This window comes from Narcine bancroftii, chromosome 8, assembly GCF_036971445.1.
Source record: "Narcine bancroftii isolate sNarBan1 chromosome 8, sNarBan1.hap1, whole genome shotgun sequence".
Taxonomy (NCBI): Eukaryota; Metazoa; Chordata; class Chondrichthyes; order Torpediniformes; family Narcinidae; genus Narcine; species Narcine bancroftii.
Window position 1 is genome coordinate 24,550,959 of NC_091476.1, and position 16,667 is coordinate 24,567,625.

General features: G+C 37.3%; 1 protein-coding gene across 1 annotated transcript in view; it reads left to right on the forward strand.

The window, feature by feature from the left end:
- Positions 1 to 442: 442 nt before the first annotated feature.
- Positions 443 to 16,667, forward strand: part of srpx2 (sushi-repeat containing protein X-linked 2) — a 42,400-nt gene continuing 26,175 nt past the window's right edge. Inside the window, exons 1-2 of the mRNA XM_069896019.1 lie at positions 443 to 556; positions 16,169 to 16,252. Coding sequence (XP_069752120.1) covers positions 487 to 556; positions 16,169 to 16,252 — 154 coding nt within the window. The 5' untranslated portion in view covers positions 443 to 486. The remainder of the gene's footprint in view (positions 557 to 16,168; positions 16,253 to 16,667) is intronic.

The following is a 16,667-nucleotide window of genomic DNA, read 5'->3' on the forward strand; positions in this document are numbered from 1 at the left end:
TTTAAGGGGCTGTAGCAAGCCATTTACTGAGTACAAATGAATGATGTCATTCGTTCCTCTTGCAAGTTTGGTCGCTTTGCACTTACTATAAACTTCAGACTGTACCGTAGTAGGGAAACATATGCTGAAGGTAATTAACCTTTTTCTGATTTTATTAAATAAACATTTAAACGGTCTTGTAAAACAGGAAAGTCTGCAGACGCTGTTTTTTGGGTTAGAGAACATTCTTTAAATTTTCTTCAGTGTAAAACCAAGCTAGTAATTATCTTCAGAAGTGGCGACTGTCCTGTGGTTCTTCAATTCCACAGACAATTTCTACATTATTATCCTCTTTAAATGCTGTAGATAGTATTTGTGCCAAAGGTAAATCAATCACATGATGCAGCTGAATTATTTTCTTGGTCTAATTCGTAGATAAAAGCCACTAGAGAAGTTTGCAGAGGCTTCAAACACATTCGAACTGATACATTTGTTTCACAACTTGACATGAGAAGACTATTTATTTTGCTCACTTTAACTGTGAGAACTGCAGCTGGATATGGATTTGGATATGAAGGTAAGTGAGCATTCTGTCTCATTTCTCCTTGAATTGAGGACTATATATGTTAGATTGTTTCATAATTCTAATTTTTTTTACACTTTTTGATAAATCCTCTCATTCCCTGAAGTTCCAGTAGTGACCGTAGTTTTAAAAAAAAATGTCATATGTGATAATCCATGGTAGAAAGAGTATTTTGCTTTCACCCACAATTAGCTCATTGTTTATGAGAAAGGAATGAAAAAAGACAAAAGGCTTGGTATTGACTCTGAGTGGAGCTTGAGGCAGAGGAGAGCCCATGAAAATGCTCCATCTTGTTCCAACTATCAGAACTTTACAAAAGCAGGCCTAAAGATGAAAATCAGGCGTCCTGGGGGATTTGCTAGCATATGAATAATGCAACTAGCAAAACGCAAGTCTGGGCAAGAAGGAGAAGAGTGTATCAAAGATTTTCTGGCTGATGGGCAGGGGACCCTGAGTAAAGGCCTCATGATTCCTGGTGGAACATGGCAAAGCTAGCCTGCTAGAAATTGGGGGAGATATTGATGTGATTAGAATGCTGGTTGATGTATCAATTCCACTACAGATGTGTGAAAAATGATTTGACATGTAGTGATCTGCTGTACACTCATTAATCTGGCTCTGCTCTGTTCCGTGACTCCTCCCTCTTAACTCTGTATAAAGGCTCCAACTCCATAACCCCTTCCCAGAAAGCCTGGGTCAAAGGACAGGATGACCTTTGTTTATTGTAAATAATTGTTCTGTAATTCCAGTCTTCCTAGTTATTGGTAGTGCATCATAAACATAGCCTTGGTGCTGTGGAAGTTTTCCTTTACTTTCTCTTCTTTCTCTCTTTTTCCCTATTTTCTTTCCTTTTTCTCATTTCTCTCTTACACAGGCACTAGTGATGCAGAAATATTTCAAAAGAAAATACTTGCTTGTTAGCAGAATTATGTATGATAAGTTCATATGCTAATTGATAGAATTGTTGGTACTTTTCTGAGGATTTCGTGGTTTTCCATTCAACTCCAGGTTGATGAGTTGCCACAGGGTGATTACCCATGAAGTTAGCTGTATTAAATATTTTAGATTTAACACAGCTGAAGTTTATTGAGGCTATAAAACTGCAACAGTCTAATGAATTTAAAGAAGCATCAAATGCCAAAGGAACATTCAGCAATGTAGGAAAATGAGAAAAAAGAAATTAGGTCTAAATGGCCAATTCCAATTAATTTCATAACATTTCTGTGTGTGTTTTAAATGATTGTTAGAACAGGTCATTAATAAAACCAACTCAGACTTTTTGCCTTCAAAAAGTAATTTGATTATTTCCAAAAGAAAAAAAAGACAGTTCAGCTCATAATTTTAAGACTGAATTAGTAAATAATTCTGTGGAAGTGGTACAACCTGAACATGTAAAATTCACATTTATTGATTAATACTTATAAAAATACTACTGTATGAGTATTGCATAGATAGTGGCAATAACCCATGTATTTTCTTCTTAGATTTTGTAGTTATTGACTCAAGAATACTTTAGCGTTCCTTTCAGAAAACCAGCACAAGAAGAAATCAATGCAGGATATGTCATTCAGCTCCGTTTGTTTCTTTCTCTATCTAGCAAGATCTTTTACCTTTGTCTCATATTCCTGCATCAATCACATATACAGCTAAACCCCTGTTATCTGGAATTCAAGCTACCAGCAGGCTCAAGCAACCGGGAAAAAAAATTGCGGAAAACAAATAGGTAAAGAATAAGGAAGTTTAAAACTGTCACGCCTCACCATTAGTTTACGAATCTCACAGTCTCAACCAGAAAATTCAATTTTCCAGCATCTACCAATTCCCATAGGTGCCGGGTACCAGGGATTTTACTGTACCTTGCTTTTATGAATAACTAAAAATCTATCAATTTTTGCTTTGAATAGAGTCAGAGGTCAAACCTTCACTAACCATCTTAGCCATCTTGGTGAGAGAATTCCAACAATTGCTCTTCTTGGTAAAGAAATCTGTTCTTGTCTCTTTTCCAAATTGCTGACTCATTGTTTTGAAATGTTTAGCCCCAGATTTGAGATGTACAACCAAGAGAAACAATAACTTCACATCTACCCTGCTAAGCAAATGAAATTATTGTGAATTTCAATGAGACTCTTGTTCCCTGGACTTGGAACATATAGGTCTGATCTGCTTAATTTCTCCTTTTATAACAACTGCTCGTCCAATGTATCAATCAGGTGCTACACTCCCAGGATTGCAAATATATTTGTCTTTGGGTAGTGAGACCAGACCTTTCTGCGGTGTTCCAGATGTGGTCTCAGCAGGTTTCTACATAATTGGAGCAAGGTGCCTCTCCTCATGAATCCAATCCTTTTGCAATAAAGGCCAACATACTGCTTGCCTTGCTAATTGCTTGCTGAGTCTACATATTAACTTTGAGTGGTTCTTGTATAAGGGCATTCAAGTTCCCCTGATTTCCAATCTCTTGCCATTTTTTAAAATAAAACATGCCTTTCTATATTTTTTTTCCATTAAACTCCACATTTTTTTCTCATTATGTTCCTTTTGGCATCTCCTCACCCATTCCCTGAGCCCACTTCTATCCAACTAAAGCCTCTCTGCATCATTCTCACAATCAGTACTGCCATTTGCTTTTGTATCGTCAACAAACTTGAATATGTTACACTTCATTTGCTTATCCATATCATCCACATAATCATCCTACTATTTCCTTAGTTAAAAAATGTATCAGCATTTTCCCAACCATTAGTGTCATGCCAACTTAGTTAATTGTTTTCTCTTTTCTTCCTTTAATAGTAAGGTTGCATTGGCTACCTTGGAATGTGTGGACCATGTTTATGAAATTTTGGAAGATGACAGCCTGTCCCTCTACCAGGTCCATAGCCACTTCCTTCAAAACCCTTGGATCCAGGCCCACAGGTCCTTCTCTAATTGAAGGAATACTCTTATGTTTGTATTTATTTTTATTTTATCATGCACTATTGATTTGTTTTTGGTCTTTAATTTTTCAACTGGGTGTCGCTTCAGATTTCTGGATAATAAAACAAGGTAGTGAGGACTAAATTCCAATAAGGATGAGGATGTCAAAAAATGGCAGAACTGGCAGAGCTCTTGTAATGACAACACTGCTGCTGGAGAGTGGAGAGCAGAGACACAGTGCTGCTCCACAGGTTCCGACCACCTGGTCCTAATGTAGATGGTTCCATACAGACTTTAAATGGCCTGTTAAAGGAGCCAATGGTGTTTTTAATTAAAATGCTGCCACTGTGGAGTTTGTGCTCAAAATGACAGTGCATATGTTGGACAGCAGTCATGAGGCTTTGGAGACTCTGAGGGAGCAATGGGCTGGCGCAGGGTACTACCCTGTTGAGAAGGAAAAGCAGAGGAAGCAATCTGACAGATCGGTGGCTACAGCAGTGGACCATCGAGGGGCTCAGTGGCTGTAAGATCCACACAGGCTGCGGGCTGCTATCGACGTGTGGCCAAAGGACCCACACAAGCTGCGAGCTGCTGGCAACTGGCTCATGCTCACGTGCTGCCTCGGGCACTGAAGGCTTCCTGATCATATTGGATGTTTAAATCTGGAGCTTGGGTTGCCAATGGATTGAACAGGGATCTGTGGAGGCTGTGGGAATGCTGAAGATGAATCCATGGACACTCAGTGTCTCTGAAGGGAATCTTTTTTTTGCTTCTCATTCTCTTATTCTAAGGGGTGCTGGGCAATACTATTGGTGACTCTTTGCCTGCCTTTTTTTTTCCACTTCATAATTGTATTGTCCAATTTTTTAATATTGTAAAAATATCAATAAAATATTTTTAAAAGATTAAAAAATACATGAGAAGATTGAATCTTGAAATGTTACAATATAGCATTCAACATTATGGAATAGTTAATAGATTGAATTAATTAAAATAAATTGTCTGAGGGTTTTGGAGCTACCATTTAGAATGGGATTGCATTGTTGATCCCATTATAACTCTATACAGCACAGAACAGGCCAGTTTGGCCCTACTAGTCCATCCCGGAACAAAATTGAAGCTAAGGTTCTATTGAAGGGTTGTGTCAACTCACAACCTCAAAAGTTACAATATACCTGCTGAAAAGAAACAACAGCTTAACCTTTTGCCACAAGCTCACAAGCGTGGATACACAAAACAAAGTCCTAGCAAGATATCTGAGGCTGAATTTCTTATATTTCTGAAAAAAAGTTATCCTGTTTGAGGATGAAACAAAAAATCATAGGATTTGATATTAGTAGAATTCAGGAAGTCATGTAGATGGGCATCAAAATATTGCGTGTGGAGGCCCATAGGCCTAGATTTACTCAGAAAATTGTGAGGATAAATATTGGAGGATCAGGGAATGATTACTAAATAACTGCCTTAAGGGGTTAAATGCATTTGGTAGACTTACAGTACCTTATAAAGGCAGAAGTACATATGATTAATTAAAATAATGATAATGAGTTGATAGTCATACAATGTACATGTGCCCAAAATTCTTACTTGCTGCAGACGGAAATGTAAAGAAATACATATAACAGTTAATGAACTGGATTAAATTAAGAGACAATATCTTAAGTCTGATAATTATTAGAAAGAAATTGTTCTTGAATCTAGAGGTGCTGATCTTCAGCCTGAATGTTGGCTGCCTTCTGGAGGCAGCACCTCTCATTTGATAACTGCAATGGATAGGAAGTCAGAACCTGTGATCATCCTGGCTATGTTTTCTGTCTTCTGCAGCATTCTGCATTCCTGGGCACTTGTATTGCCATGCCAGGCTGTGATGCAAACAGCCAATACTTTCCACTATGTACCTGTCAAAGTTTGAAAGGATATCTGACTTGATATGAATGGATGATGAATAGAATGATTTTCATGAATCTTTTTCTCTCTTATCCAACTCAGTGATCTACAGTATAATGCTGGAAGTGTCTGCTACAGGCCTTCTTATTTCCATTGTGCATTAAGGTAAAAGAAAAATGTTGACCATATACTAGAAATGTCAATGTGTAATTACTTCACAAGCATCCAATCAAGATCAACTCACACTTGCCAAATGCTTTTTTTAAAAAAATGCAATCTTTGCTAGTAAAACTATGAAAGATTGTGAAATATTTATGATTAAGTTATATTTCAATTAATTTTACAGCTGAAATATCTAGTGTTTTAGCCATCTATTCTACTTTGAGTTTCAGAAAGGTGTCTTTTTTTGGTTATGCTGAATCATTTAAAGTTTATGTTATTAGGTTTGAGGGTTTTAATGTAGAAGATGACATTCTTTATCAATTCACATTCAAATGTTCATTTGGTGCTGTCTTATTTTAGCATTTAGCCAAAAGGCTGCCCTGAAGTTTATTGGCAGGTACATATTTTGGTGAATAAATGGTTTGGGGTTACTGGAACTGAAATAAGATGAGTTCTATATGCACATTTCAGGCACAAAGGGAACAAGATTTGAACAATGTTTTCAGATGAAGATTGGTCTCTACTCGCAGCTTGATTAACGATTCCTCATTTTGTGCAAGGCATTGCTTATTACAATTTAAGGTGATGCATAGAACACATATGTCCAAACTTCAATTATCTCATTTTTGTGTAGATATTGATCCACTATGTGAAATTTTTTTAAAGTTTCACTGATACATATGTTTTGGGAGTGCCCAAATATAGAGAGATTTTGAAAAGACATTTTTCAAACTTTATCAATGATTTTTAAGATCAAAATAGACCCATGTCTGTTAATTGCTTTGTTTTTTTTTCACGTGAGCCAGATATACTTCTGTTTGCAATTCAGGAGTAAATTTTAACCTTTACCATGCTGATAGCCAGACGAGCGATTTTATTGAAATGGAAAGATGACTCTTCACTTACCTATACACAGTGGTTACATGATGTAATGTCCTATTTAAGCTTGGAAAAAAATTAGATACAATATTGAAGAAAGAAAATTTCAATTTGTAAAGATGTGGGGCCCATTCATAGAATACGATCATGATTGGAAGAATTAAGAATTTTGAATGTTCTTTCTTTTTATCAATTTTTATTTAGATTAATTTGGCAAATATGGGTTTAACACGGTTATCAGATTTATTCAATAACTTGTTTCTCATGTGGATCAGGGGTCTGTCTCATGTAGTTCCATAATTTTTTTGTACTTGTATGAGATCACTTGTTATGTGTTTTCCTTAAATGTTGTATGCAAGTTTGTATGTTAAACTGAATAAAATATTTATAAAAGAAAAGGAAGGGGTATTTAGGTTGCTATTTCCTTTCCCTTTCTTCTACCTCTTCTACTTCCTGCTGTTCACTTAAATTGCTCTATAAAACACTGTGTCCTTATGATGAGAATGTGCATCAAGATATTGACTCTGCTCAAGAATAGAGGATTCAGGCTCAGCTGGTATGATCTGGGCAACAGAATTATTCATTTGAGACAACTATGGCTGCACAAATGGATGGCCCTGGTGTCATTGCACAGCTCATGCTGTCAGAAGATTTTCCTGCTGTTTCCAACTGTCTCTGATCAGAGATTTTTATAAACAGTTTATATAGTTAAAAATAAATTAATTATAAATTAAATTCACATCAATATTTATTTGGTGTAAAATAATGTTTAAAATAATTTACCTGTACTTACTAACATGTATATTTAATGAAGGTCAAAAAGCTTGTTCTAAAGAATGGGGCATACAAGTAAGGGACCAGATCCAATGTGTACCAGGGCCTATCATTTAACAGAACACTCCTTAACTCACTTATGAAGTAGTAAAAAAGTGTTACATCAAGTATGCCTGCGTGTTCTGTACTTCTATGCAGTAACGTAAAGGTGCAAGTGCCTGGAATCCACTGACGTAAATACTGCACCTGTTTGGCAGTTGCTTTATGGAACAGCTGGTTTGTCGTCATGTGATCAGGGCCATAATTTTATTTCTTCTTTCCTATTTCCCTATCAGCTCCATATGTTTTTCAAATGAATCACATAAGCAAATATAACCAGTTCTCCTTCAGAGTCAAGTTTATTGTCATCTGATTGCACAAGTACAACATGACGAAGCAGCATTCTCCGGTACTCAGTGAAAAACATACAGACACACACCAGATATAACACACATACAGACAAACAATACATGTGCAGGCCAAGTATTCATAAATACAAATAAATAAATAAAATTTTCAGAAATATGAGGGTCTCAGATGGTTAATGTGAGCTATTCCTTTGGTTGTTCAGCATCTCACTGCTGTGGGAAGAAGCTGTTCCAAATACTGGCTCTGATACTACTCTATTTCTTTTCCAATGGGAGCTGCTGAAAGATGCTGTGTACAGGGTCAAAGGGGTCCTTGATGAATGCGCCTGTTATTTTAGACTCTGCTATTGAAGAGAGGAAAATGTCACAGATGTGTTGGGCAGTTTTGATGCACACATAGAAAGCAAATTTGTTGAACTCTACATTAAATCAAGAAAGTTTATCCCAACGGGGTTATCCCCATGTTATTGACAAACATATTTTCTATCGCTTTCCCTGTTTACAAATGACCAATTCCTGGCAGAGGTCACCTTGCTGAAGAAAAGCATTGGATTGGTGGTACACAAAAGATCTTTGTGTGATGTGAATGATTGTCCATTGCCGATTTGTTCCCTCATTTCTCCTTGTATATTCCAGTAGATATGCTGTGGTTACTTGTTATTTTAGTATATTTCTGGCCATTGTGTAACTAGAAGGGGGGGGGGGGGGAATAAGAAAGTAAACACAAAATTAGAAAGATAAAATGAGAAGGTAATTTGTCATCATATCAAAGCAATTCTCAGAAAGTGATACACTAAAATATTGATTGATTATTGTACCAGGGCCTATCATTTAACAGAACACTCCTTAACTCACTTATGAAGTAAGTGGAAAGAAAAAGTTTGAAAACCACTGTTTTAATTGTACCTAATTGACTCATTATGCACACTGTTTCACTTTATTCAGGACGACAAACCAGCTGTTCCATAAAGCAACTGCCAAACAGCTGCAGTATTTACGTCAGTGGATTCCAGGCACTTGCACCTTTACGTTACTGCATAGAAGTACAGAACATGCAGGCATACTTGATGTAACACTTTTTTACTACTTCATAAGTGAGTTAAGGAGTGTTCTGTTAAATGATAGGCCCTGGTACAATAATCAATCAACATTTTAGTGTATCACTTTCTGAGAATTGCTTTGATATGATGACAAATTACCTTCTCATTTTATCTTTCTAATTTTTTGTGTTTACTTTCTTATTCCCCCCCCTCCTAGTTACACAATGGCCAGAAATATACTTTTATTGCTTTATTATTATTATTCTTCGAAGACACAAGATCAAGTTACTATATTGGCTGGTTTAAGTTTCTGAAATGTTTGTCACCAGCCCTACATGTACATTGAGAATAAATTTATTTTCTGTTTTGTGGAATGAGTCATGAGTTCCTGTCTCATCCCCTATGGAGAGTCAAAGGTGATTCATTTCAACTATGTGTTTCTAGAATGACTCAGAAGAATAGGTTTAATGAAAACCCATGTGATTCAACACTGAGAAACTTTTTGTTGAATTTAAAAACCTGAACAATCTCTTATTAAAAGCAGAATTTTGGAAATAACACATCAGGGCGCATTTGTGGAGAAAGAACATATTTAACATTTCATATTGATGGACTTTCATTCATGCTTGCAATTCCAACCTAAAAAAAATGCCTACTCTTTTCCACATTACTCTGTTTTTCTCAGAAACTCCAAAGTATAAGAAAACTGATCAGAAGAAGTCCATTCAACCACTTGAGCTTTCTCTGTCATTCAACAGGATTATAACTGAGACATCTTGAGCTTTCCTTTCCTGATCCTTTGTCTCTTTATTCCTCCAATATCCAGAAATGCATCAATTTAATTGGAATGTAGTCAATTCTATTTGCTCCACCAATAATATTCGCGTACCCATATTCACATTCTATTTTAGCAAAAAGCGCATCAATGATGAGCTTTGTGTCATTTTATGTGATGCCCTCGCTGGTATACTTTCTAACAGTGTTCCCTGGTGATCATCTAAAGTTGATGGGGTGGGAGAGGAGTAAGAATTCCTTCCATTAAATTTCTTTCACCTTAGTTAAGACACTGTCGTCATCTTTAGCATTCCAAACATTACTTTGGCTGTGATAATGAGCATTGTAGATTGTCCACTAACTTGTTTTTGTATCGTCTGGGTCACTTGATCACCATACTTGGCACACATTTACTTCTCACCTTCTGATGGAATCCTGTGGCCACTCATTAAAGAGGTTTTATTTTGCTTGTTTAATGAGGGGGCGGGGGGGGGGGAAACTTGATTTCTACATTTGATCTGCACTGAAAATGGAAAATCTATAACAGTGGTTTTCAAACTTTTTCTTTCCACTCACATACTGCCTTAAGTAATCCCTATGCCCCAGGTGCTCTGTGATTAGTAAGGGATTGCTTAAGGTGATATGTGAGTGGAAGAAAAAGTTTGAAAATCACTGATGTATAACTATCAAACCAAATCTTTTGACTAGCTTAACTGTTGTAGCCATAAATATAGTGTGTATAGTTAAAAAGTTGTTTACATCCAATAAACACTTTAAGGCCTATTTTATCAGGTTTGTTAATTATTTACAGCATTGCCAATCACATTGTTTTATTTTAAGATTAAATTGGCAAATCAAAGCAGTCCTTTTGATTATTGGTGAAGTGATTAATTGAATTTGATGCAAATATCCTACTTAGTTTATCATCCAAATGAGTATATACGTTATAATAGACAATTATCTATGTTGGTTGTATTCTTTTATTTTTGGCCTTTAAAATTTCATGTGTTATTTACCTAGAGAAGCCACTGAAGGTCAATATTCTGAAGTAATGTTTAGTTAGATATAATGATCTGACTTCTTCAAAAAATCACTGAATATTGCAGATGGTCAAACGAAAAGATTTGGGCTTGAGAGTTTTGAAAGTTCCCTGAAGGAAATAAGATAGAATGAAGAAAAAAATTAAATAGCAAGTGAAATGGAGTACAGCCAGTGTGGCTGAAACTGTTTTCAATGATGGGGAAAGGAATACAGCAGTTGCATGAATGGCCAATCTCAAAAAGGGCACACATTTGGTCCACTTCATGCCTGCCTTTTCTTTTCCCCCCTCCCCTCATTTGCAATTATCTCATTTGCTTTAGTTCTTTCGCCTCTCATGGACAATGAGAAGTCTTGTGATAGGTTTTCCTTTGAAAATGTGCATGTATAGAATAGAATCGGACACTAATGGCCAAAAATCGAAATCTCCGTTTCCTGACGTGAGTTTACACTGAATACAGGAAGTACGGTAAATAAATAGGCAGGACTTGCAAATACGCGTTATTCATTAGCCTATTTTTGCAGACCGTCTACAATTCCATTTGGACTGCATACTGTCTGCAATAATGTCCAGGGGTGCTGCATGTAAAATTTCAGAATGGGAATGAGTCACTCATTCTGCTCCAATCTTTTTACACAGACAGTGTTCCGGGAATTTGGGAATTATTTTCTGAAGCGCAGTGGCTATGTTTATATATAACCATATAACCATATAACCATTTACGGAGCGGAAACAGGCCATGTTGGACTTTTGAGTCCGCACTGGTTCACTTGTATATTTTCTTGGTGGTCATCCTTCTTGTCACTCCTCCTCCTCTCTTCTCCAGTCCTGTAAACGTTCAGCAAATTTTTGGGCTTTCTTTGGGTCCGAGAACAGTTTATTCCATTGACTCTATAACGCTCTTTAAGGTCACTCTGCGTCTCCTGCCTGTCCCAGACTCTCCTACTAACTCCAGTCCCAATAACATCCTCATTTCTACACCTCTCGCCGGGCGACTGGAACTACACACAGTTCTCACCGACATCCACTACAGTTGTAACATCATATCTATTAAAAAACCCCATCATTGGTAATAATCACACTGGTACGATACAAATTTCAAGTGTCTGAGAAAATTGTACCCTGGATTTTCTCCTTAATGTCTATTGGCCAAAGGACCCTGGACTCCAGAGGTGATGATGCAATCTGGACTAGATTAGGTCTGCATCTGAGCCCTTCCTATCCATATATTTATTCAAAAGCCTTTTGAACATCAAAATTGTACCCACTTACACAGTTTCTTTCAGTAGGTTTTTCCAGATGCAGACTCCTCCTTCAATCTCTTCAGGATTTTCCAGATACAGACTCCTCCTTCAATCTCTTCAGGTTTTTCCAGATACAGACTCCTCCTTCAATCTCTTCAGGTTTTTCCAGATACAGACTCCTCCTTCAATCTCTTTAGGTTTTTCCAGATACAGACTCCTCCTTCAATCTCTTCAGGTTTTTCCAGATACAGACTCCTCCTTCAATCTCTTCAGGTTTTTCCAGATACAGACTCCTCCTTAAATCTCTCTTCAGGTTTTTCCAGATGCAGACTCCTCCTTCAGTCTCTTCAGGTTTTTCCAGATGCAGACTCCTCCTTCAATCTCTTCAGGTTTTTCCAGATGCAGACTCCTCCTTCAATCTCTTCAGGATTTTCCAGATGCAGACTCCTCCTTCAATCTCTTCAGGATTTTCCAGATGCAGACTCCTCCTTCAATCTCTTCAGGATTTTCCAGATACAGACTCCTCCTTCAATCTCTTCAGGTTTTTCCAGATACAGACTCCTCCTTCAATCTCTTCAGGTTTTTCCAGATGCAGACTCCTCCTTCAATCTCTTCAGGTTTTTCCAGATACAGACTCCTCCTTAAATCTCTTCAGGTTTTTCCAGATACAGACTCCTCCTTAAATCTCTCTTCAGGATTTTCCAGATGCAGACTCCTCCTTAAATCTCTCTTCAGGTTTTTCCAGATACAGACTCCTCCTTAAATCTCTCTTCAGGTTTTTCCAGATACAGACTCCTCCTTAAATCTCTCTTCAGGTTTTTCCAGATGCAGACTCCTCCTTCAATCTCTTCAGGTTTTTCCAGATACAGACTCCTCCTTCAATCTCTTTAGGTTTTTCCAGATACAGACTCCTCCTTCAATCTCTTTAGGTTTTTCCAGATACAGACTCCTCCTTCAATCTCTTCAGGATTTTCCAGATACAGACTCCTCCTTCAATCTCTTCAGGTTTTTCCAGATGCAGACTCCTCCTTAAATCTCTCTTCAGGTTTTTCCACTATAACGAATCCAGGGACAGTCAGTGACTCTGAAGGAACTCTTTTGCTTCTTTTTCTCTTGTTATTGGGGATGCCAGGCAATGTTTTTAGCAGCTCTTTGCCTTGCAGCAGAAAAAAAGCATTTTTAATGTTATTTTGTGAAAATGAACCTAAATAAACTTAATTACCTCTAATTATGGAATCATCTTCCCTGGAAAAAAAATGACTGTATCCATGGTTTTATAACCTCTTTCAGGTCACTGCTCAGTCTCTTACACGTTAATGAATAAATCTGATTTGCTGCGGCATTACAGGTGCACAATCGTTAAAAATTATGGTTTTTTAAAAAAAAAAAGAATAAACGAGTGCAAGGGAAAAGTGAGGTAGTGTCTGCCCGTGGTTCATTGCCCATTCAGAAATCTGATGGCAGAGTGGAAGAAGCTGCTTTTGTACCATTGGGTGTTTGTCTTCAGGCTCCTGTAGTTCCCTGCTGAGGCTAGTAGTGAGAAGAAGACATGGCCTGGGTGGAACTCTAGCTACAATTGAAGAGCTCCAGTTTCAGCTACATCCTGGTGAATCTCCTTTATATTTCTTCAAACCTATTGATATTCTTCTTATAACTGGGTGACCAAAACTGCACACCGTTCACTATGTGTGATTGCAACAATGTTTTGTACAGCTGGATCATGTGGTCCAAACGCTTGTAGTCAATATTCTGATCACAGAAGGCATACTTAACTACGTCCTTGAAGTGGGCAAAAGCTTGCAGATGCTGTGGTTGTAGTAAAAACACACAGAAATGTTGGAGGAACTCAGCAGGTCTCACAGCATCCTGAGGAAGGGCTCAAGCACATATTTACCTCCTATGGATGGTTTGAGACCTGCTGAGTTCCTCCAGCATTTTTGTGTGTTTTTACTATCATTACATACTTGCCTCATGTGCTTAGATCAGTGGTCTTCAACCTTTTTCTTTTCACTCACATACCACTTTAAGTATTCACTATGCCATAAGTGCTCCGTGATTAGTAAGGGATTGTTTAAGGTGGTATGTGAGTGGGAAGGGAAGGTTGAGAACCACTGCTCTAGACCCCATTGTTACTGAAATATTTTGCTCGAGAAAAATTGTCATTGGCTCATTTCCTTTGGAGTTATGAAACCCTGCACATAATAAGTCAATTGGTACGATTAAAACAGGGGTTTTCAAACTTTTTTATTTCCACATACCATCTTAAGCAATCCCTTACTAATCACAGAGCACCTATGACATAGTGAATACTTAAAGTATATGTGAGTGGAAAGAAAAAGGTTGAGAACCACTGGCTTAGATGCACAATTGCTCTCGGGGTCTGGATATATTAACTCGGATCAAAATTCTCATTCATTATTCTGTGATTACAATGTTTTTTACAGGAAAAATAATTAATAAAAGAGTACTTTGGTGCAGCTTGAGCCTTTCTGGCATTCAATAAGATCACGGTGATTTTTTTTTTCTCCTCACTCTAAACCAGGCTTTTCTTCATATCCTTGTTGGGGTGGCACGGTTGGTGTAGTGGTTAGCGCAATGCCTTTACAGTGCCAGCGATTGGGATCAGGGTTCAAATCCTGCATAGTCTGTAAGGAGTTGTTACGTTCTCCCCATGTCTGCGTGGGATTTTCCTGGGGGCTCTGGATTCCTCCCACCATTCGGAATGTACCGGAGAATAGGTTAATTGGGTGTAAATTTGACAGCAAGGACTTATGGGCCAAAATAGCCTGTTATAGTGCTGTACGTCTAAATTTAAAATATAAATTAAAAATTCAAAACTGCCATCCATAGAAAATAAGTTAAAATTTCTACAAATCTCTGTTTAGAAATATTGCCAACTTAAAGATCGCGATGCAATCACTAATGGAAGAAGCTTTTCTCCATCAATCTTTTCCATTTCCTTTGATATCACTTTTTTATTCCAGCATCTACAAACTTACTTGATGCAATTATTCTTTCTAATTTAACCTTTGGGGACCACTCCCTCAAGGCCCTAAAGTGCTCATGATGTCCTGGGTGTGGTCTATCCATGCCTTTGTGTCGCTGTAGCTATGCTGTCACGTTCTCTTTCAGGGCAATAATTCAATGCTGACTGAATTTAAAAAAAAAACAGGACTGGATGGTTTACCAATTCACTGAATAAATATTCCTGTAGTGTTGAATAGATAGCATGGGTGAGTTTCCAGAATCTTTATTGATGTGCCACTGTGCTATGATATTGATAATGGAGAAATGGGGGACTACTTGCTGATGCATATTGGAACATAATTAGAGACCTGGGAAGGGAGATGTCAGGAAAGTCAGATTTTTCATTCATTACAAAGTAAAGTATTAGACATATTTGCAACTGTTTCTTTTTAATTTGGCTCTATACCTTTAGCAGACATTTTATCCCCAGAAGGAAAAGTGCCAAATAGTTCAGATAATTAATGAATTCAGGATGAAAAGTTGTGTCCACAAAAGACTGATCTGTTCTCAGGAGCAATGCCTCCATCTGGCAATGCACCTTGTATGTAACTGTCCAGGAGCAATCTTTGTGTCCCATGTGTAATATGGAAAGCTTTGAACAAGAGGAATGAAATTTCAGAGAACCTGGCAATGCTTAATTTGTCTAGTGAAGGGCATTTAATCCAGAACTAGTTCATTGATACACACTTCTCATTATCCGTAATGTCACCTGCTCAGAAGAGGTCACTTTGTTGTCGGTGGAATTGTGTAAGAGGTGTATATCCACCAGGAATACTTGAAAGATAAAGTTAAACAGCCTTGACATGGGCATTTGTGTTGTAAATTAAATAAGGCCATGTTAGATTATGACAAAATACCAAGAAGCACTTACAAAAGCTACTGCTTGTTGATGTTGTCTGCTTTTTCTGCTTGACCCTGGATGTGGAACATGTGACTGAGGATTCAACTTGGGCGATTTGAACTCGGATGTAATTTTCTGTTGACCATGTGAATCTTCTTCAACACATAAGTTTCCAAATATTGACATATTTTAGTTACCATAACAAAGCATTGAATATTTTCTTGTTGCTTCACCAAATAAGTTTATCTTGTTCATCAGAACTTCATCTGGTGCTAGGTAAAAAGAAGCTGCATCTAGCATTGCCAACATGATTCGTGGATATCAGACATCCAACAATGTCTATCCAAAGTTATCAATGATTGATTCTTCCCTCTTGGCTTTGTCAATGTATTGTATTAGTTAGTCTGATTCAACTGATGTGTTGCAAATCCACATGAATCATAAATCATTTCAAGAACCTGGCCATTGATCAAAAAATTTTGTTCAAATTTCTCCTGTCATGGTGATGTCCAACAAGACTTCAAAGTGAGTACTATTGGATAAGGCAATAGAATATTGCTGAAGTATATGGAAAAGAGGTATAAAAGTCTATTGATCATATTAATGTTTCTTTCCCCAGGATCTGGATATTTCTATGCTGGAAGCCATGATGACAATTACAGAGTTCAATACACTGAAAGTAGTTATGACATGAATTATAAAGGTGAGCTTTCATTGAGGGGAAACCTTGAAGAAGGACTCAGGCCCAAAACATTGGTAATCCATCTTGACCTCTTATGGAAGCTGAAAGACCTGCTGAATACCTCCAACATATCTGTGTTCTCACTTAGTCAGCTTCTCTGATATGTAAAATCAAGTTAACTTTAATTATAATGATATTTTTTTATTAATATAAATGAAAACAAAATAAACACCCATGTCTTATTATGAGAATGTGGGAACTTGCTGTATAAAACAAACTTAGCCATTAATAGATAACAGAGACTGCAGGTGGTGGAATCTAGAACAAAAAAAACTCAGCAGGTTAGGAGAAAAAAGGAGAGTCAACAGATATATAATTTATCTTTTCAATTTTCTCTTCTTCCACCTTCAGTCTCTGAAGGAGGTCTCTCATTTAA